Raw genomic sequence first — 21,707 nt, forward strand, 5'->3', positions numbered from 1 at the left:
CTGGTGTATTAAGAATGTCCCTCTTTTATTTCAAAAACATCCTAGTTTGGATGATAAATTATATGGTCACTCTTATTCTAATGGTTCTTTCATGGCATAACCAGGACTTTGGGCTAAGGCCTGATGTGTAAACGAATGCCCTAGTATAGGCATGGGCCCTGGAGAATTCATGTTAGATCCCATGAAGAAACTGTTGATAAGTCAGGCTAGGTCTCCTGGCTCTTCACTGTCACTTCTACACCATTCTCCCAGACCCCCCTCAATACTTGCCAGCTTTGACTCACGTTATCATACTCTACCACCCACCACCCCACTTGGTGCAGTCATCATTTCCCTTCTAGATCTCTCCCCTCATTCCTTTTAAGATTTTAGCTGCTGGCTCAGTCATTCTCTCCAATACAATTGATCCTACCCTGATGATCTCATCAGTCTTAGGGCTGTAAGTACCATCTCAAGCCTGGACCTCTTTCTTAAATGCTAAACTCTCATACTCAACCATTTACCAACATCTTTACTAGGATTCCTAATAGACATCTGAGACTTAATCTGCTGCAAACTAAGCTTTTGCTTTCCTCACACGTCAAAACCTGTTCCTCTTTGGTTTTCATCTCCATCTCAGTAAAAAGCGACTCCATGTTCCAGTTGCTCAGGGCAAAAAACTTGGACTTGTCTTGAATCCTCTGTTCTTTCACATCCCATATTTGATCTGTCAGAAAATTCTATGCTTTCTACGTTCAGAGTATATCCAGAGTGTAACCACTTCTCCCTGTCCCCATGGCTAACACCTGATTCAATTCACCATCGTCTCCCCCCTGGATTATTACCATATCCTTTTAACTAGTTTCTCTACTTCCACATTTTCCTCTCTACAGTTTATTCTCAACTCAGCAACTAGAGGGATTCTGGTTAAAACATAAGTTAGATCATGTCATCCTTCTGCTCAAAACCCTGCAACAGGGTTAAAGCCAAATTCCTCATTATGACCTAGAAACTTCTATAAGATCTGGCCCGTTACCATTCTGACCTCATCTCCTACTCGCCTCCCCCTCACTTGCTCTAATCCAGTCCTATTGGCTTTCATGTTAGACCTATTCCTACCTCAGGGTCTTTGTACTTGCTATTCCTTTGGCCTGGAATACATTTCCCTCAGAGATCCACATGGCTCAGCCTCTTCACTTCCTTCATTCCTCCTTCTTACTGCTCAGTAAGCCCATCCCTGACCAATTTATTAAGATTTTAATCACTTCCACACAAATTCTATCCCCCTTTCCTGATTTATTTTTTTTCTTAGCCCTTATCATTAACACATCATGTATATTACTTATATATCTTGGGTACTGTCTTTCTGTCCCACTAGAATGTAAGTTCCTGTGGGCAGGGTTTTGTGATTTTGTTCACTGGTGTTTTTCCGGTATCTAGAAAGGCATCTGACACATAGTTAGTGCTCAATAGATATTTGTCAAACAACTGAATTAAACATCAGTTACAGACGCTCTTAGATTGCCTTAGGAGACTTTGCAACTTTCTAACAAGTGCCAAGAACCTTCCATTGAAGGGAATAGCTATGATCTTCTACTCTAACTTTCTGCCATGGGAAGAAATCTTTTTCTGCACACCTGGGTTATGGGAACCCAGACTTTGCCTGTGTTCTTTCTAGAAAGGGGTCCACCACCTCACCAGCCAGCCTGATAGGAAAAATCTGTGGGTTAGAAAGTGCAGCCTTTCATTGAAGCAGAACCTTCTAAGGTGCGTCCTCTGGTTCGCTGCCCCTCATCAGACAAGTCTACTTCCTGGCCTACACAGTCTGTTACGGTCCCTCTGACCCTGTTCTACAGCTTCAACAACCCTAGTTTCTTTGTTTAAAAATTATTTTATTGAGGTCATATTGGTTTATAACATTGCGTAATTTCAGGTGTACATGATTATGTATCAGTTTCTGTATAGACTGCATCTTGCTTACCACCACTAGTCTAGTTTTTGTCCATCATCATACATATGTGCCCCTTTACTCCTTTCGCCCACCCCCTACTCTCTTCCCCTCTGGTAAACCATTAATCTGTTCTCCTTATTCATGTAACAGCCCTAGTTTCTTTATCAGTTTCTCCCATGATGTAGTTTTCTGTCTCACCATCCTTGCCGCTCCCCTCCGGACACACTGCCCTGCCTACATGAAGGCCCCCCAAACTGGACATATGACTCCAGGTCTGAACCTCATAGTGTACAATGGGATTATCACTTTCCTTGGAGTTATGACTCTCTGGCATGTCATAAAGACAGCATTTGATGTGTGCTGATGGTCTCACTGCCCTGTGGCTTTGGCTGGGCTGATGTGGGGGGTTGGGGGGAGTAGGAGGAGCCAAGGATAGTTTTAAGGTCTGTGCATTTGTGGTCATGGTATGAGGTGGCTAGACAAACAGTGGGCAGGTGAAATTGATAAGTATGCCACAGGATGAAAAAGTTTGGGAAAAGCTGTTAGGGATAAAGACCTACAGGGAAACTAACATTTGACCTGGGGAGTGGTCTGAGTTCATGGAAACCCTGTCTAATGGCCCAGCATCCTGGGAAGTTTCCCCGATGCGCTCTGGGAGGACATCTGATCATGACATTTCCCCATTACGCCACTAGATGGCGTATCAGGGTGCAGGATGTGAAGTGGGTTTTTGGGGGTTTGTACAGTAGAAAACCTGAAATCTAGTTCTTGAGCAAGTTGCTTAACTCTGCATATCGGTTTCCTCATCTGAAAATAATATCTACCTTACAGGATTCTTGGGCATAGCCAGGGAGTTAAAAGGCGCAAAAGTGCTTGTAAAATGTGAAGAGCTGTAAGAAATATAACCTTTTTGCTATTTTTTTTTTTTAAGTGTTAGGAGAGTGTTAGGACAAAAGCTGTTTCTCGGCCCATACTCTGAAAGAGCATGAGTTCTTCAGCAGTTCAGCCCACAGAGGGCCCCTGACCTCCTGATGCCAGAGATTGGAGAGGACGCACCTGAAAATGGGGATGACATAGTTGTTGGGGAAGATGCCGACTCGTCCAGTGACCAAGGAGACGCCCCTGAGCCAGCCGTCCTGGTACTTCCCCAGGACCCTGATGCCCTCTCCCTTCTGCAGATCCAGCTCATCAGGTCCGTGGGCTGAGTAGGAGTGCAGGGCTACAAACCTGGGGAGACACAGGGAACTGGTGAAGGAAGAGGGTGAGCGTGCTGGTGGAGGGCATGGAGCCAGCAGAGGGCGAGGGGAGGCAGCACCTCAGAGCCCATCAGCTGAGTGGCTGATTAAAAAAGTTGAAAGACCTTAAAAAACTGAAACGTCAATATGTAAGGCAGACAAAAGTGGTAGAACCTGGTTGAAGCAGCAGTGGAGGAGCCCAGATCCTTGCCCTCTCCATCTCCCCCTCCTCCATGGATGCTGCACAGCTGCACATCACCAGTTTAGGCCACATGGGCACTTTGACAATGGGAAACTGGCCGAGAGGAGAGAAAGGAGTTGGCTACCAGGAATTAGTGGCAGAGCCAGGTCTCAAACCCAGAAGCAATACCCAGGATGCTCTTTCACACTGCTAAGAGTGTCACCCAAGAAAGTGGTCGCAGCCACAAGGTTCATGGAAAGGGGAGGTCAGCACAGAAGCCCCTCTGAGTAGATGCGTGTTTGACCCCAAGGAATAGCCTGAGAAGCTAGCTTAATGTGGGTAGGGAAATGGACACTGGGAAGTGGGAGACGGGGTTATTTTAGTTTTTTGGCACACAATGGAATACTGGCTGCATGGTGGGGATGGAGGGGAATGGGCTTAACATGGAAAAATGACCTTGGGTTAGAGCAGTGACTTTCCAGTCTGAGGTCCACACAGGAGTCAGCCAGCTAGCATCCGGGGATGAGTCAGGGGGTGAAGACACTAGGGACTAGTGCGGCTATGGAGGTGAGAATTCCTGCCTGAGTAAAGGCATTAAAAACTGACCCACTTTGGCTTGCCAGATTCAGGGGTTACCAGTACATGGCCTTCAGGCTAGACATCAGGAAGTTGTTCTAGACTCTAAGGACTCAGACACTGCAGTGTTTTATCAAAGGGGCTAAGGGAGTGTTCTCATCCGCAAGTTTTTTTCCCCTCCAAAATGCTATATTTATTCTTTGCTGATTACTAAAGCAACATCTATTTATGATCCAATATTTTGAATCTAAAGGAAGGCAATAGAAATTTCTCAACACTCAATCTCCCAGCAATGTTTTGGTATATAATCTTCCAGTCTTTTTCTACTTTTGTAAAATAAATAAGCTAGGATGATATGGTTTGCTAATTTGTGTTTTTTGTCATTATTTCCTTTGGAGGTTGTAAAGGAAGGGGAGATGTTGTCTCTCTGGATGGGATGGTTTGGGAGTGGGGATGCTCCATGGCAGAGGGATGGCAAAGATGACCCCTCTGTGCCAGGACCGGGGGTGGAGGGCTGAGCTTTTTACTCACATGTTAGCTGAGAGGTGTTGCTGGGAGCCGGGCAGACTGACGATGGCCGTGGAATGTCCTGGGGAGGCAGGTGCAGGGTGATAAGTGCTGACCTACACAGACAGAAAAGACAGCCAAGCAGACAGTGAATGCCACAAGCCAGGCCCACAGCAGAGCTGCTACAGAAAGGCCTGACGCAGCTGAAAACCAAGAACCATGCCCAGCCAGCGCCACCCATTGTGCGTCTTCTCTGTGGTTTGTGGCTGTGGGCAGAGTGGGGCGGGGATGGATTGGTTTATGGCCTCTCAGGGTGGCATGCCAGGGCTGTATTCCAAAAGACCGCTCAGTTACGGCAGAGGATGAAGACCCATCCAATTTACAGTCAGCAGGGCACTGCCATGCTCGTTGATCTGTTCCCCCCGGCCCGTCCCCAGACATCTCCCAGTCACTCAACTCCCTCTATGAAAACTTACTCTTAGAAAATGAAACAACAGCTAATACTGATTGAGAACTTAACACTTGCCAGGCAGTTTTAAGTGCTTTAGAAGTTTTAGCTAATTTAATCTTTATTACAGGTACTATTATCTCCGTTTTTGGATGAGAAACTGAGGGAAAGAAAGGTCACCCAACTACTATGAAATAAAATTTAAAACCAGGTAGTCTAGGTCCTGAGCCCACACTCTCATTAATGCTAATACTAACACACACAAGCACACACATGTTTATCCAGTGACTTATGGAAGGTAAATCTGAATCCTTTTCCCTTTTTCAGGATGAAAGAGGGAGCAACAATACTAAACGATCCTGGAAACTGCCTACCATCTTGGGACCTTGTTTATTACCTAACATTTCACCTTATTTCCTTCTTGGCGTGTGTTTCAGACTGTGATTGTTTCCTTGTTCGTTTTCTGATCATTCCCCCCAACTAGACTCTAAGTTTCATGAGGGCAGGGAGTATGTCTTCTTCATCATTCTATTTCTTATGTGCTTAATATGTAGTCGTAGCTTAAAGAACAAACAAATGAATAAAAAGGTCTTACTACCCAGGGCACCAAGGACTAATGAAACCTCAACCATCTCCATGCCATCCAGAGTAAATATATTGAATCTGTCTTCAGTTATCTACCCATAAGTGATGTTAACTATATACATGTACCTTTTTAGGACTATGCTTTTGTGGGTACAACTATTGTCTGTGTATGTGCGTTTGGGCAAGTGTGAATGCATTACTGAGTGCAAATGTGTATGTTTGTTTAGAACCCATGACAATTTTATGTACATATATGATGGCATTGGTCTATTATATGTCTGATTACGTTCACACGTGAGGGTCTATGGATTGATTTGCACATATGCTGTGTGTGATTGTCTATATGAGGCTGTGATTGTAATTGTCTGTGTGGGATTCTGTGTGTATGGATGTGAACTTTAGAGGTGTGTGCAGGTATGCACGACTATATAGTTGTGTGTGTGTGTCTGTGTTGATGATTGTCTAAATGTATGTGTGGTTGTGTATGTGTGTATGACATTTTGGAATCCAGTTCAGTTATAGGATCAGAAAACCATTCCCATCAGATAATAACAAGTGTTGGTAAGAATGTAGAGAAACAGAAACTCTCATATAGTGCTGGTGGGAATGTAAAGTGGTGCAGCCCCTTTGGAAAATAGTCTGGCAGTTCCTCAAATGATTAAACATAGAATTACCATATGACCCAGTAAGTCCACTCCTGGTACACACCCAAGAGAGATGAAAACCTATGTCCGCAGAAAAACTTGTCCATGAATATTTACAGCAGCATTATTCATAATAGCCAACAGGAGAAAATAACCCAAATGTTCACCAGATTAATATATAAACAAAATGTGGTATATCCATGCAATGGAATATTATTCAGCCATAAAAGGAATGAAGTACTGGTACGTGCTACAACATGGATGAACCTTGAAAACATTATGCTAAGTGAAGGAAGCCAGGTACAAAAGACTGCATTACATAATTCCATTAATATGAAATGTCCTGAATAGGCAAATCTATAGACATAGAAAGTAGATGAGTGGTTTCAGGGGTTGGGATATGGGGGTGATAGTTAAAGAGTACTGGGTTTCTTTTTGAGGTGATGAAATGTTATAAGATTGTGGTGGTAATGGTTGTACATATCTGAAGTGTACATCTTAAATGGGTGAATTGTATGGTATGTGAATTATATCTCAATAAACTCTTAAAAAAATTCCATGGTCACTCATCCAAGGCTCTCTAACATTGCATAACATATTCTGAGCTTTGCAATTAAATATTGTCAACCAATTCCCTTAAACGGAGATGAAAAGTTACTAGCTTTGGGCTCCTTACCTGTGACTGGGCAAGATGAATCCCTGCTGGGCTTGGGAGATGTGCCAAAGGAAAGGCTTGTTATGTGAACAACTAATCTTATGTTTGTGGAGACTGTTGGACCACTGATTAAGCAGGATGAACTTCACCTAACACCCATGACTTTCCAATGTTATGTCTGAGTAAAAAGCCCTTCTATCCATAAACACTAATAATTATTTAGGGAGGAGGAAGATGCCAGAATGCAAAGCCATCCCCCCATTATACTAGGCTCTGTCTTTTTATTTCTCTAAGTCTTCATCTGGAGAGGAGTGTCCTATTATTTGGACACTGAAACTGGCCAGGATTGAAACCAGTGGGCTTGTGCTGGAGATCTTTCTAATATGGAATGGGAAGGGAGGATAGATTCTCAGGGTCTGAGGTGTCCTGGAGGAGAAGGGAGAACACATGTGGGAGAAGGAAGAAAGAGGCAAGGGAGAAAGAAGGAGAGAGGGGGAGATAGTGGACAACTCTGAGAGTTGGGGAGAGAGTCAGAAACTGGGACTGAAACACAATGGGAGAAAGAGACAGAGCCAGAGGGACAGAAGGAGGAAGGAAAAAGAAAAAGGAGATTAAAAAAGATTGGAAACCTCTCACAATCCATTTAGAAGAAGACAAACAACCCAACTAAAAATGGGCAAAAGATACCACAAAAGATACATTGGGTGGCCAATAAGCAAATGAAAAGATGCTCAACATCAACAATTACCAGGAGAATGCAAATTAAAACCACCATGAGATACTACTACACACCTATGAGAATGGCTAAAATTAAAAAGACTGACCATACCAAGTGTTGGTGAGAAAGTGGAGCAACTAGAACTCTTATATACTGCTGGTGGGAATGTTAAAATTCCCACCATATTGGAAAACAAGTTGGTCATTTTTTCTAAAGTTAAATATGCACTTACCACATTACTCAGGAATCCTACTCACAACTATTTATCAAAGAGAAATCAAAACATATACCCATACAAGGGCTTGTAGATGAATGTTCATAGCAGCTTTATTCATTTTAGCCAAAGACTGGAAACAACCCAGATGCCAATCAACTGGTGAAGGAATAAACATATTGTGGTATAAACACAGTGGAATACTCCTCAGCAATACATTGAATGACGTGGCTGAATCTTAACATCATCCTAAGTAAAAGAAGCAGAACACACAAGACTGCATATTCTATTATGCCGTTTGAATGGCATTAAAAAAAAAAAAAGCCAAAACTATACTGAGAGAAAACAGATTAAGGAGTGCCAAGAGCCAGAGGTGGGGAGAGAGGATTGACAGCAAAGGGGAACAAGAATGTGCTAGAAATTTTCTACAGAAGTGATAGAAATGTTATAAATCTTGATTTTGGTAGTCATTACACACCATCATACATTTGCCCAAGTCATTGAACTGTATACTTAAAATGGTTGAACTATAGCTCAATAAAACTGTTAAAAATATGAATACATTATCTAGTTGGCAGGAAACATCTACATGGCCTTAGCATGACCCAGCCCAAGCTCTGAAATTGGTCAGGGAAGGGGATAGAGATGGCTCAGCTTCATAGTGGGCAGCTAGCAAGTGACCCTCGTGGCGGAGGGCCACCTGAATAGGAGAGAAGTCAAGAGTTGTAACCTATGGGTCAGGCAGAGGCTCAATAAATAAGGTAAAAACAAAAATGAATGAATGAATGGAGTAGCAGGAAAAGAAGGCAAGATAGATAAAGGCAGAGAAGACAGAAACTAGTAGGGAAGGAGGACAGAGAGAACAAGACAGAAACGAAGGCCCCGCCCAGCAAATGAAGACAACTGAGTAGATGGCCAACTTCTAAGGAGGCAAGTCTGTTCCTGTCACTGGGATCGAAGACCAGCTTTTCTGAGTGAAGGGGCCTGGCAGGTGGTTCCCTGGGGTCAATTGTGAACTCAGGTCCCTGTCCATAAGGGGTTTGTGAGGCACTTGTGAGGTCCTCCAGTAACTGGTCCTGCCTGGTATAGGGTTCGGGACCTGAGCAGGATCAGAGAGACGATGTGTTTTTGAGGGTGGGGGGTAGGTATTTCTGCTATGATCTAAAAATATTCTTTCCTCCTTTTGAAGGAAATGACTCAGTTAAAAGAAGTCTTTATCAGTAACAGAAGGATCTACAGAGGTGTGGCCTCTGGGCGTTTTCAGATCTTCAGGTATTAAGTGAGGGAGGAGGACGGCATGGATCCTGGCGCAAAGTTGTTGCAACACTCTGCTGGTCCCTAAGCCTTCCCCATCAGCCACATGGACGGGTGTAGAGAATGCGGCTCCCTCTCAGGAGTCTGGAGACCAAGTCTAGCTTAGTATGTGGCTCGGGCATTTACCAGGATTTGTGTTCTTGGGCGAGTATTGAATTCTGGAGATCCTCCATTTCCTCATCTGTAAAATGGGGGGAATAATGGAATTTCTCTTATAGAGTTGTTATGAGAATTAAATAACACAATCAGTGTACAATTTACTTATTTTTATCTGCAAAGAGATTAGCTGTTGCATAGGATGGGGATGGGGAAAAGCACATCATTTTATGCAACAGCCCCGCAAGGTTTGGACTGAGAGCCGGACCCAAGAATGTGATGGGGGTGGGAACAAGCAACCCTGCTTCCCTATTCTAGAGGAGAACATCCATAGCTTTCCAAAATGTAAGTTTGCTGTCCCCCTCCCCACCCATGCTGTGGCACTTAGCTATTTCCTCCAGGGCTTGTACCTTCTCATCACTTGGTGGGCATGGGGTGACTGTCTTCCTCAACAGAGTGTGAACTACCTCGGAGCCCATTGCGTTCTTGCATCTTGGTATTACCAGGAGCTAAGAAGGGCATGGAACCTACAGAGCGTCCACTCAGGGTTGAGAAAGAGCTGCATTTTAGAGACAGAAAATTAGGTTTTATTTGATAGTTTCTGTACCCACCACTACCGGTAATCTGGGGTTGACCATTGGACTTTGTAAAGTTGAAAACTCGTTCCCCTCTGTAGATTAAAAGACACTTAAGAGCCACATTCAGCAATTGCAATGTGTGGATCTTATTTGGTCCTAGGCGCTGGGGTTAATGCAATAAACAAGACATACAAGACTCCTTCCCCATGTGGAACTCACCATGTATATGGGGGAAGGCAGTTACATTCATAATTATATAAGCATGGCGCATGTTGGGGTGAGGGAAGTTCAAGGTGATCTGGGCGCTGCCAGGAGAGGCTTGCCTTGATTTCCAAGAGGTGTTTCACTCTCACAGCCTACGATTCCAACGCGAACTTGCTATACACAGGCCTCATTGTCAGTACCCCCATTTTTACAGGCAAGGAAACTGAGATAAAAAGATTACATGATTTCCTGGAGGTGGCCAGCAAAGGGGAGGTCAGGTTGATACCAGGACCCTAAAGCAAGGACCCTAAGCTCAGAGCCTTTGCTGTAGAACACCAAGGTTAACACATCGTTTCCAGATCTCAATGTGGCTGAAGGGGTCATATACATGAGACATGTTTGTGTAACCCAGAAAAAAAATGTCCAGCCGAATCCAACATCCTGGTTTCATGCTCGTGATATGTTACAATGACCACCCACTCTGTCCAGTGTCCTTTGTAGTATGGGCCAGATCTGATAGCAGGTGGAATATGAAGTTGTTTTTGTGCATTTCTCTTCTTCCTGGCAGAACAGAATCCCAACAGAGTGAGAGCTCCTTGGGCCAAACTGCTCTCCTTCCTTCTCCATCCAAGCCAGTCTCAGAGCAGCCCAGCCTGCAAACCCTCCTCGTGTGTGACGAGCAGGGAGCAGCCACCCAGTGCTGTTTATTTGCCCTGAGAGTAAAAACATTGTTTGAGAAAGAGAACTGTTTACGAGCTGGCAGCAGGTCCATTTAGGTCCACTTAAAAAAAAATTTTTTTTTTTCCTAAAGTACATGGATATGTCAGCAGGGGTGATATTGTGTAACGCTGCGAAGACTACCAGATTTACAGCTCCGTAGTAGTTACTGAAGCTTAGAATATTCTCTGTGATCTGGCTCCTGCTTTTCTCTCCAGCCTCACCTCGCTTCACTCCTCTCACTCCTCTGCTTCAGCCCTGGGGTCTTTTCCCAGCTCTTTGAGCAGGCCACATCCACTGTTTCTGTCACTCCTCACCTCTGCTTCCCCTCATCCCCGCCCTCTGCTCTGTTACTTCCTTTGTTATTACAATTTTAAATTATAAATATATTATGCATACAAGTAAGTGTATATAATTTTATGTATCATTTAAAAAATACTAATAAAACTAACACCTGTATACATACCACTCAACTTTAGAAACAATAAAAATAGAAATCGAATACTGTACTTAGAGACCCTCTGCATTTTCCTCTGTAATCAGATCTCTTCCCTCCGCCAGGAGGTAAGCACAATGCTGAAATTTGTGTTAATCATTCCAATGCTTTTTTATGTAGTTTTTACCACCTTGGCGTACATCCTTGGCATGCAACATGTTGTTTAGGTTTGCCTGTTTTTGAACTCTGTGTGAATAGATTCACATTCATGTATTCTTCTCTGACTTGCAGCTTTTGTTCAACACTAAGTTTTTGTGTGTGTCTGTGGTTAATTTTCACTGCTGTCTCGTATTTCATTGTATGCATACACCACCATTTAACCATTCTATCATTTATGTGTCATTTGGGCGACTTTCAATTTGGGGCTGTTATGAATGATGTTGCTATGAACATTCTTGTATATGTCCCCTGTGCACATGTACAAGAGTTTCTCCAGGATATACACCTACAAGTGGAATTGATGGGCGATAGGGTATGAGTCTGCTCAGTTTTATTAGGCAATAACAAACTTTTTCCCAGCGTGGCTCTAACAATTTACACTTCCACCAGCAGCGAATGACAATTCCCGTTATCCCACAATCTCACCAGCATGCAGTAATGCCCATCTTTTTAATACCTACTTAAGGTGCGTGTGAAATTATATTTCATTATGGTTTCAAATTAATTTCTCTGAGTACAAATGAGCATGAGTTTCTTTTCTAATGTTTATGAGCCATTCTAGTTTCTAATATGAAAGGCCTGTCATGTCCTTTGTCTGTTTTTGCTTTCTGCTGGGTTATTTATTATTTTCTATTAAGTTATGGAGTTCTAATATTTTGGATATGAATCCTTTGTAGCCTGTATTTTTACTTTATGGTATCTTTTGATGAATTAAAGTTCTTCTTTTTAATAGTAAAATTTACAATATATTCCCTTATGGTTTATACTTAAAAAAAAATCTTGAATGCAAAATTTTTTTAATCTCACGTTCATAAAGATATATTTCTATATTGTCTTCTAAAAGTTTTATAGTTTTGCTTTTCACATTCAAGTCTTTAATCCACCTGGAATTGATTTTTGACAAGGGAGGAATCCAATTTCATCTTTTTCCACATGGATACCCAATTATCCCAGCACCATAGTTCATCCTTCCCTTCTGATCTGCAAAACCCACTCTGTCATAAATCAAGTCTCCATGCTGTGTCTATTTCTGGGTTCTCCAGTATGTTCCATTGGTTTAATAGAATCCTTATGCTAAATCCATGCCACCTTAATACGATAGCTTTAAAAATAAAATTTGATATCTGATAGGGTAGGTTCCACTCCTCACCCCAAACAAATTCCATTGTCTTCTTTAGAAGTATCTTAGCTGTTGGCTTTTTGTTCTTCTATGTAAGTTTTAGAATCACCTTTGAGTTACAAACAAACAACACATTGGGATTTGAATTTACAGATAAATTTGGAGAGAATCAACATCTTTAAGATATTGTTTTTATCCAAGAGCATGGCATAATTCTTCATTTATTTAGGTCTTTTTTAATGTCTTTCAATAAAATTTTATAAATTTTCTCCAGGAAGGGCTTGCATGTCTTTCGTTGGGTTTATTCCTAGAGATTTTCATTTTTATTTTATTTTATTTTTTTAAAATTGGTACCTGAACTAACATCTGTTGCCAATCATCTGTTTTTTTTTCTTCTTCTCCCCAAAGCCCCCCAGTACATAGTTGTATATTCTAGTTGGAGGTCCTTCTGGTTGTGCTATGTGGGACACCACCTCAGTATGGCTCGATGAGCAGTGCCATGTCTGCGCCCAGGATCCAAACCTGCAAAACCCTAGGCCACCAAAGCAGAGTGTGTGAACTTAACCACTCGGCCGTGGGGCTGGCCCCTATCCCCAGAGATTTAAAAATTGAGTTACTTTTGTAAATGGTACTTTTAAAAAAATTATTTTTCTAACTATTTGTTTTCTTTTTAGAGTAAAGAAATGTAAGTAACTTTCTTGTATTAATTTGTATGCAGTAACCTTTCTCAGCTTATATTTATTCCTAATAAATTTTTCTAGATTCTTTTGAGTTCTTTATATAGGCAATAACATCATCTGAAAATAATGACAGCTATGTTTCTTCCTTTCAAATACTTAATCTTTTATTTCTTTTGCCTGCCTTACAGCACTGGCCAGGTGCTCTGGGAGGGAGAGTACTGAGCAGAAACATAACAGGCACTCTGTTCTTTTCCTTAATCTGAAGGGAATGCCTTCAACATTTCACCATTAAGTACGATGTTTGCTGTAGATTTTATATAGATTTCATTTATCATGTAAAGGAAATTCCCTTTGAGTCCCTGTTTGATAAGATTTTTAAAAATATATGTATAATGAATGGATATAAAATTTTATCAAATATTTTTTTCTGTATCTATTGAAGAGATCACATGGTTTTTTCCTTTAATCTATTAATGTGATAAATTATGCCAATTAATTGTGTCATGTAAAACCAACCTTTCAATCGTGGGAAAAACCCAACTCAATCACGATGTATTCCATTTTCATGCATTCCTGGGTTTGCTTTGCTAATATACACTTGAAGGTTTTAGCATCTGCGTTTATGAGTGAGGTAGAACACAAATTTTCCTGTCTTATGTTTTTTTCTGGTTTTGATACTAAGAATATCTTAGCCTCATGAATGAGTTGGGGAACATTTTCCTTTCTTTCATTCTTCGGAAGAGTTTGTAAAAAGTGGAAGTATCCCCTCCTTGGAAGCGTGGAAGAACTCAGCTGTAAACCTGTCTGGGTCTGGGGTTTTCTTTGTGGGAAGATTTTAAATTACAGATTCAATTTCATTAATGGTTATGATACTATTCTGAAGGCTTGCCAAGCGCGGTTTACCAGATGTAAAATGTTTTTTCATAAACTTTGTTTGCTGAAGATAAATTCCTGATTTATTTATTTTCCTGATGGCCTCTGTTGGGGAGAAGAGGCGGTGCTCAGATCATGTGCAAAGAGGCTTGAAAAACCGCAGCTGACATGGACTGTCAGTTCAAGTCCCTAGAGAACCCCAGAGTCCCACTGCTTGACTCAAGAAGCACCCCATGGGGACAGTCACTGCTTGGGTGGATTTCTGTAACTCCCTGAGACACTATGCAGCCATGGCTAAGAGAATGGACTTTTGGGACTGTCGGAACCTGAAGCTTCCAGAGAAGGGTGGGGTCTGGCACTCTCTACAGCTGCGCTCTGCACTAGCTTCTTGGGAAAAAGCAGAAAATGCAACCACACCTGAAACCACAAAGACAAAATCCTCTTCTTTAAGCTGGGTCCTTTGGTTGGGGACAGAGATCTCCAGTCCCACCACTCCCCCTTCCATTTTCTACCTCATGCTTTCACGAGCCCAACAGCTTGCTGTCTTCAAGGCAGGACTCTAGCACCAAAGTAGAGTCTGATGGGGTGAATACTCTCGGTGCTTTTTGAAATACCCAAACCTTAATTATAACCCTTGCCCTCCTAGTCGTAACAGTCCACTTGAAGAAGCAACTGCTTGGCAATAATTATAATTAAATCCTCTCACTGGGCTTCACTAAAGGCCATAAAAATTTAAACAAGCAAAGTTCCTCTTCAGTCTGCTGTGGGTCCTCTCCTGGTGTGTTCTCACAGGAGAAGCTTGTTATGCATCTACTGAGTACCACGCACTGTGCTGGGTCCTGGGGACTGGTGAGGTAGCCCACTCTCACCAGGATAGTGCAGACTGTGCGAGAAAGCTTCTCTCTGTCCTACACCAAGTCCTTCCCTTGCATTTTCCAGACAGGAGCGTCCCAAAGATGAGCAGTCTCTGAACATCCAGAAATTTCCGTGTTCTACCCACCTCTAATACAGACTACATTATGTCCTTAGAAAGTGACTTTTTATCGTAGAGAGAGTGGGGCTGACAGTCACTTCCTGAACTAAGGAAAATGGACGCACAGGGAGAGTTGGATGGAGAAAGGACAGACCAAAACCACTGAAGAGACTATATAGCATAATCATTAGGAAGTTGGCTGTGAGTTTAGATTTCTCTGAGTATGGCTCCCAGCTTTGCTACTCTTTCACCATGTAACCCTGGGCAAGTTATTTGACCTTCTTGGCTCTGAATTCCTTCATCTGGTTTAGGTGAGGTTTAATGGCTTTTTCTCTAAGGATCTGTCAAATTTTATAGGTCGTGGGTCTCACTTTGGGGGAGATAGCTGGAGAAACAAACTGAAGTAGGACTGAAAGGGAAGTTAATTAAAAAAAGTTCCTTCTAAAGAATTTAGTGAGCCCAGAAATCATTTGACAATGTCAAACTTCACTTGGCATCTTCAGAAAGTTAACTTCTTGCCATGTGTTTGTCTTCTCTTACTATTTTTTAAATTTCTCAAAGGATATCACAGCAACCACAAGGGACGTTTTTTAAAAGGAGGATAATTGCTCACCATCCTACCACATTATCAAAGCGGTTGTCTTTGTTTTCTTTGAGTAACTAAGTCCCCTTAGTAACTGAAGGATTTACAGTTGTAGAAACCGTAGGATCTGGAGCCCTCACGGTACCCTGAAACACTGCCTGAGACCTCTTCTGTTGGCAAGTCTGCCTTCCTCTTCTGGATTATTGGGAAAACACCCTACACAGAGGCTGAGACCTCGGACGTGGTCGGTCATGCAACAAGTTCTCCTTCTTATGGGATGGATAGGATGTGGCTGCAAAGTCCACCAAGATCCTGGTGTCCTTTCTAGACAGGCTCAGGGATCCACAATGAGTGAAAAGGGTATGTGACATTTCCAAAGCCAATGCTTAAAGCACCTTTCTGGAGAGTCTTTGTAAGATTCTGCAGAAATCAGAAGAAGCTTGTCCCCTACTGTCGCAAATTAGATCTAAATAGTTTTGATTGGCTGCCATGGCAGGTCACCATCCCTCCCGGAGGGTCCACCTGTGGCGCCTGAAGAGGTTTGACTGCCTGCCCTTCCAGGAGGCCCTCTGCTGCCTTCTCCCTTCACTGAGTGAACCACACAAGCTTGGGGCCCCAGGCTGTCTGCACATGTGGTGCATCTGATCTGCCAGGGCCCTGCATTTGATCGGAAATAAAGGGAGAGTAGAAGCTTTCAGACAGTCTCTGTTTCCAGGTGTCCTGATACTCTCATCTCATTGTGCTAAAAAGGAATGGAAACATGGACTTGCATTAAGAAGGAGGGGATCCCTCATTTTGGCCCGTCCTTAGAACAGCTGTAAGTTTCTTGTTTGTATCTCCAGCCTTTAGAACAATACTTCAGCACTCGGTAGATGCTTGTTGAGTCTGATTCAGGAGGTCATTGTCTAAACCATCTGGGACAGATGTGAGGAAACTCTCTTCCTCCCAGTTCTCTCTTCAGCTGGTGTTAAGAATGTAACACAAAACAATCCAGGTATACTTTGGGGGAAAATTTTTGTTCTTTACTTTCCCTTGATGTTCCTTAATTCAGCCTTTTCTCCCAACCAGTGTTTTCCTGCAAAACGTAGCTGTCATTTTTCTTAAAAGAGGGCTATGGGCCAGTGCTCACGGGTTTTGATGAGCAGAGCTCCTGCAACGTTTCAGAGCAATGATTTGGGAATGTCTGATGCCCTCCAATGGACAAGTGTTCTGAGTGTTCTGAGCCCCAGGTGAGGGTGAGGATGGGGTTGAAAAGGAGGCCTAGTCCCTGCCATTAAGAAGTGTATAATCTCACTGAGATAAAATGGAGAAAACCGAAAACAGGTTTTGGAATTCACAACAAACGCAAGAGCTAGTCTGTACAGAACATTCACCAGGGATCACCCATTCCTAAGTACTTTATTATCTCATGTAATCTTCACAACAAACCAAGGGGCTAAATACTAAGGTTATCATTACCGTTCCCATTTTAGAGATCAGAAAGTCAAGGCAAAAACATTTCATCGTAATTTGCTTGAGGCCATAGAGTCAGCAAGTGAGCAGAGCTGGGGATCAAACCTAATAGTCTGACTTCAGGGCGGGCCTGCTTAGTGCTCCCTACTGTGCAAGGCAGCATGTGCACTGTGGAGGCGGGATCAACGGTGCTGGCTGTAGGGCTGGAGGATTCTCGGAGCACAGGAGTCAGTGAGGGCTGGAACCCTCGGACAAGCCCTCTCTAGCTCTCCGGGCCGCATTGGCTGGGCCAAGTTGGGGAGGCTTTGCCCAGTTTCTGGGAATCCTGCAAAGACGTCTGAGAAGCATTTCCCAGTCATTTCCCTCGTGGGGGTTTTATGGCACGCTTTTATGGCTTTCAGAAGGCATTCGCAGCAGGACATGAGGCTGGACTTTGGCTCTGCACAGAGGTTTGGCAAAGCCTGAGGGAAAGGAATGGTCACACACAATGCTCTGATGGCTGTTGGCCAAAACAGAGATGTTACCATACCCACTGTCACTTTCCCCCATCATATGCCAGATAAAATGGCTGTCTCTTATGTAACAGCCAAACTTTCTTTTTAAAGAGTTGTGGCCAGGGGACTCAGGTTTATATTAACTATATGAGTCTTGAAAAACCCAGGGGGCTGGGTGCAGGGGTTAAGTTTGTGTGCTCTGCTTCGGTGGCCCAGGGGTCACTGGTTCGGATCCTGGGAGTGGACCTATACACTGCTCATCAGGCCATGCTGTGGCAGCATCCCACATATAAAATAGACGAAGACTGGCACTGATGTTAGCTCAGGGCCACTCTTCCTCAAGCAAAAAGAGGAAGATTAGTGACAGATGTTAGCTTGGGGCCAGTCTTCCTCACCAAAAAAAAAAAAAAAAAAAAATCCAGAGCCCCCTCCCTCTTGGCTGTAGAACCTTAGCATGTGAGAGCTGGAAGGGACCCTGAAGATAATCTAATTTAACCTCCTGAGCCTCAAAGAGGGGAAATGATGTGCCGAAGGTCACGTGGGATTTGGTGGCAGAGTCAGGCAGGTCCACCACTGGGAGAGGGGAACAGCTGATTCGAGGTTGTTTTACTTGACTTGTTTTCCAGATAATGTTTTACTCATTTTCAACAAATGTTAGTGAAATTTCCATTTGCCTGGCTCTGTCAGCATGGAACTTATATACTAGTGAGGGAGCAGGCAAAAAAGCAATCACACACAAAACAAAAAGCAAGGAGACATGTGCTGTAAAGCAAACAGAGTAACTGGAGGGACCTGCTTTTGATAGAGTGTTTTTGATTCCATATTCTCCCACCTGGCTAGGATGACCTTGGCCATGAACTTCATTCCAAACCAACACTTTGCCCATCCCTTGCACCTGGAAAGTGTGCCTTTGTGTGTCACTCAGCTTTTGGCGTAGGTCCTGTTCACCTCTGGTGCATAAAAGGGATGGGGCTGGGAACACATCAGCTGAAGGCATATTTTTTCCATTTATGGGAGGCTGCATCTTGGAGGCCTGGCTGTCTGGCCTCAAGCCCAGGGGTGCAGGTGTTATTGTCCTCTGATAGAAGCCGCAGACGTTAAACCACTAAAGCATGGGCACACCTTAAGCAAGGGAGGGCATTGATTAAGCTCAAAATCCCCATGGCTGGCAGAGCATGAGTAAGCAAGGCAAAATGATGAGATCAGCAGAGCTTGGCGGTAACACCCTTTTTCTCCTTTAGGTGGCATTCACGGCATCCCCCTAGCCTGCGTTCACCTACTCCCTCACCCACCCCACACATCCCTCCCTCCTTCATTCACTTACATACTTATTCCTTTAATCGGTTCTTACAAGAATTTCCTTACTCATACACTCACTTATCTCTTCTTTCTTTCATCAAGCCCTTTAATCAATCATTCATTAATTCATACATTTATTCACTCTTATTTACGTTTATTGACACATATACATTAGCACATATACATTCACTGGATTTCACTCACTTCCTCACTCTCACATTTAACTAACACTTACTAGACATTTCTCCATGCCAGGCTCACTAGGATTGACCCTTGGTGGGGGTGCTCAGGGAGCATTAGTTACCTTATCCTTAAAGAGTTAAAGGCAATGAGGCAGCACTTAGGTAAACTCCCAAACTGTCGAGTGACAGATGTGCACCTGGAGGCATAGACAGATTGTTGTGGGGTTCACATGATGCCCTCTCAGGCAGCCAGCGCTACTGGACACACACATTCTCACAAAGGCATTAGAGATCTCAGAAGTTGCTAGACCAGCAAGTATTTGCATTTTAAAGAAAGAGAGAGAGTTTACCCCCAGGGGTTAATAAACTTTTCCTGTAAAGGATCCGATAGTAAATATTTTAGGCTTTGGGGGACGTACAGTCTCTATCCAACTACTCAACTCTGCTGTTGCAGCGAGAAAGCAGCCACAGACAATACGTAAAGAATGAGCGTGGCTGTGTGCCCACAAAACTTTATCTTGGGATGCTGAAAGTGGAATTTCATATAATTTTTACATGTCATGGAGTGTTATTCTTCTTTTGATTTTTCCCTCCAACCATTTAAAACTGTAAAGACCATTGTCAGCTTGTGGGCCACAGAAAACCAGGCTGCAGGCTGCATTTGGCCTGTGAGCTGTAGTTTGCAATCCTGTTTCAACTCAAAGAAATGAATGAACAGCAGATAATTTCCAGGTGCCAATGGTGGACACGGTTTGGGGCAATTAGTCCTTCCTGTGGCGACTGCTTTCTGTACCTACGTAGAGCGATGAGGGCCTAATCCCAGGCATAGGCAAGATGACTTTGGAAATAAAGGATAGGCATTCTCTGATCTTATTAATGTCCTGCCCGCTTGGAACTGATGTAGGAGAATGATTAAAACAACGAACTCTCTCTGTGACCCACTATAGACAGGTTCAAATGGGTTTAGAGTTCGTTTCCCCAGGGCTTGCCCAGGACTTGGCACATAATAGGGACTCAGTAAATCTTTACTGAATGAATGGATGACTGGCATGTGGTGGGCACACTATGCTTGTGAACAGGACCACGAAGGCAGTGACACTTCTCTAAACAGTGCTGGCTCAGGCCAAGGCAGGGCGGCTCAGCAGAGCCCAGAGAGTGGGACGGATTTGTCTGCATTTCTGACACGGCCCTCTATGTCCTCAGAGGTGCCCTAGCCTCAGTCGTGAGAAGGCACGTTTTCCCTAGGCGAAGTATCTGGGAAAAAACTGGCGTTTGCAATATTCTTTGCATATGTAAGCAGGTTTTATTATGCATCTAGTTGTGCAATTTTCCAGCAGGGTTTGATTGTTTGGGAGTAGGAAGAGAGAGAGAAGGATGGATAGTGTATCTCCCAAAGCTCGCGCTTTGAAATACAATAAACATTTTTTTTTTCTGTGAAAGAAAATGGCCCATTTCCTTGGACGTTTCTCTTTTCTTTTCCTTTTTGAGAACATTTTTACTCACCAAAAATAAAATTCCTTAAGCGTTAACAAAGGGTTGTGATAGAGGCCTATATCTTACTTTTCGGTGAGAACAATTTGTTAAGAACATGCCCCTTTGTGCTCTCCGTGGAGAAGATCTGATTTTCAGCTCATGCCCTGAGAAAGCATACAGCACAGTAGCGTATTTGCTGAACAAATCCAGATGTACCCCTAGTCCAGTGTAGCCCCCAGATAATGCCAGCTATGATGATACAGAATCACTGAATCTTGAATTATGGGCCTACACACAGATGGCAAACATATGGCACACGTGCCTCCATTTCCTCCTCCTGGGCCAATGACAGACATTGCTAATTGATCCCACCATTCCTTCCCATTGAGCCTGGTTGCTGCCCGCAAATCATTCCTAAATTCTCACCGTGGACAATCAAGTCAGCATGTGAGAGGCCCCACTCCTGCTGCTTGGGTGGGGATGGAGCATGGGCTAGAAAGAGAGTTAGACCCGCATTCTGACCCAAATCCTGAAACGTACTTGCTGAGTAACTTTGAGCTGGTTACTTAGCCTCTCTGAGTCTCAGTGTCTTCATCTAAAATGGAAATAAGAACATCTATTCACAATGCTCACAGAAGACAGGATGTATGTAAGACTCTGGCAGCGAGTCTGGCACCTGCTGCCCATGCCATCAAATTAGCTCCTTTCCCTTTGAGCTGAGCCAAGTGGAAAGTGGACCTGTTCCAACAATCCAGCCAATATACAGATCCCTTCAACTTCTCCAGCCAGAGGCACGTAAGTCTCTGCCTGCACCTTTCCAGTGGCTGCACTGGCAAGTCTACCCTTATCCCACCTTTGGAAAGCTCCAGTTTTCTCCAAAGCCCTTATATTCTTGGCATGTGTTTGGGAAGAAGAGTCTGCTATTCAGAAAGGGCATTTGCCTTGCACAGGCCTTATGTTAGCTGCCATTTATTCTGCATTTACTACATGCCAGGCCTTGTGCTACGTCCTGCACATCCGTGGTTCCCAGCTGGGGCCGATTCTGACTCTCCGGGACATTTCACAATATCTGGAGACATTTTTTGTTGCCACAACTGAGTGGTGGGTGCTACAGGCATCTAGTGGGTAGAAGCCAGGGATGCTGCTAAACGTACCACAATGCACAGGACAGTCCCCACCACAAAGAATCATCTGGCCCAAAATGTCAATAGTGCCGAGGCTGAGAAATCTTTCTGTGTGAATATCTCATTCAATTCCCTAACAGGTCTCTGTGAAAGATGTTGTTAGTCTTTTCACTTTCGTATGAGGAAACCGAGGCCTT

At 43.4% G+C, this 21,707-nt stretch overlaps 1 protein-coding gene and 1 long non-coding RNA gene across 6 annotated transcripts in view; one reads left to right on the forward strand and one right to left on the reverse strand.

Annotated features, from left to right (window-relative positions):
* The window catches only part of SH3RF2 (SH3 domain containing ring finger 2), a 126,114-nt gene that overhangs the window by 28,143 nt on the left and 76,264 nt on the right, over nucleotides 1-21,707 (reverse strand). For all 5 annotated transcript variants that reach the window (XM_070233109.1, XM_001917882.5, XM_014730596.3 and 2 more), the window contains exons 6-7: nucleotides 4,454-4,545; nucleotides 2,987-3,157 (exon numbers count right to left, since the gene is read on the reverse strand). In XM_070233109.1, the coding sequence (XP_070089210.1) occupies nucleotides 2,987-3,157; nucleotides 4,454-4,545 (263 nt within the window). The remainder of the gene's footprint in view (nucleotides 1-2,986; nucleotides 3,158-4,453; nucleotides 4,546-21,707) is intronic.
* LOC138917286 (uncharacterized) lies at nucleotides 2,312-4,289 on the forward strand. Its single transcript, XR_011425061.1, has 2 exons — nucleotides 2,312-2,373; nucleotides 2,862-4,289. It is a non-coding gene; the product is annotated as an uncharacterized lncRNA (long non-coding RNA).

The sequence above is a fragment of the Equus caballus genome, chromosome 14, assembly GCF_041296265.1.
Source record: "Equus caballus isolate H_3958 breed thoroughbred chromosome 14, TB-T2T, whole genome shotgun sequence".
Lineage (NCBI taxonomy): Eukaryota > Metazoa > Chordata > Mammalia > Perissodactyla > Equidae > Equus > Equus caballus.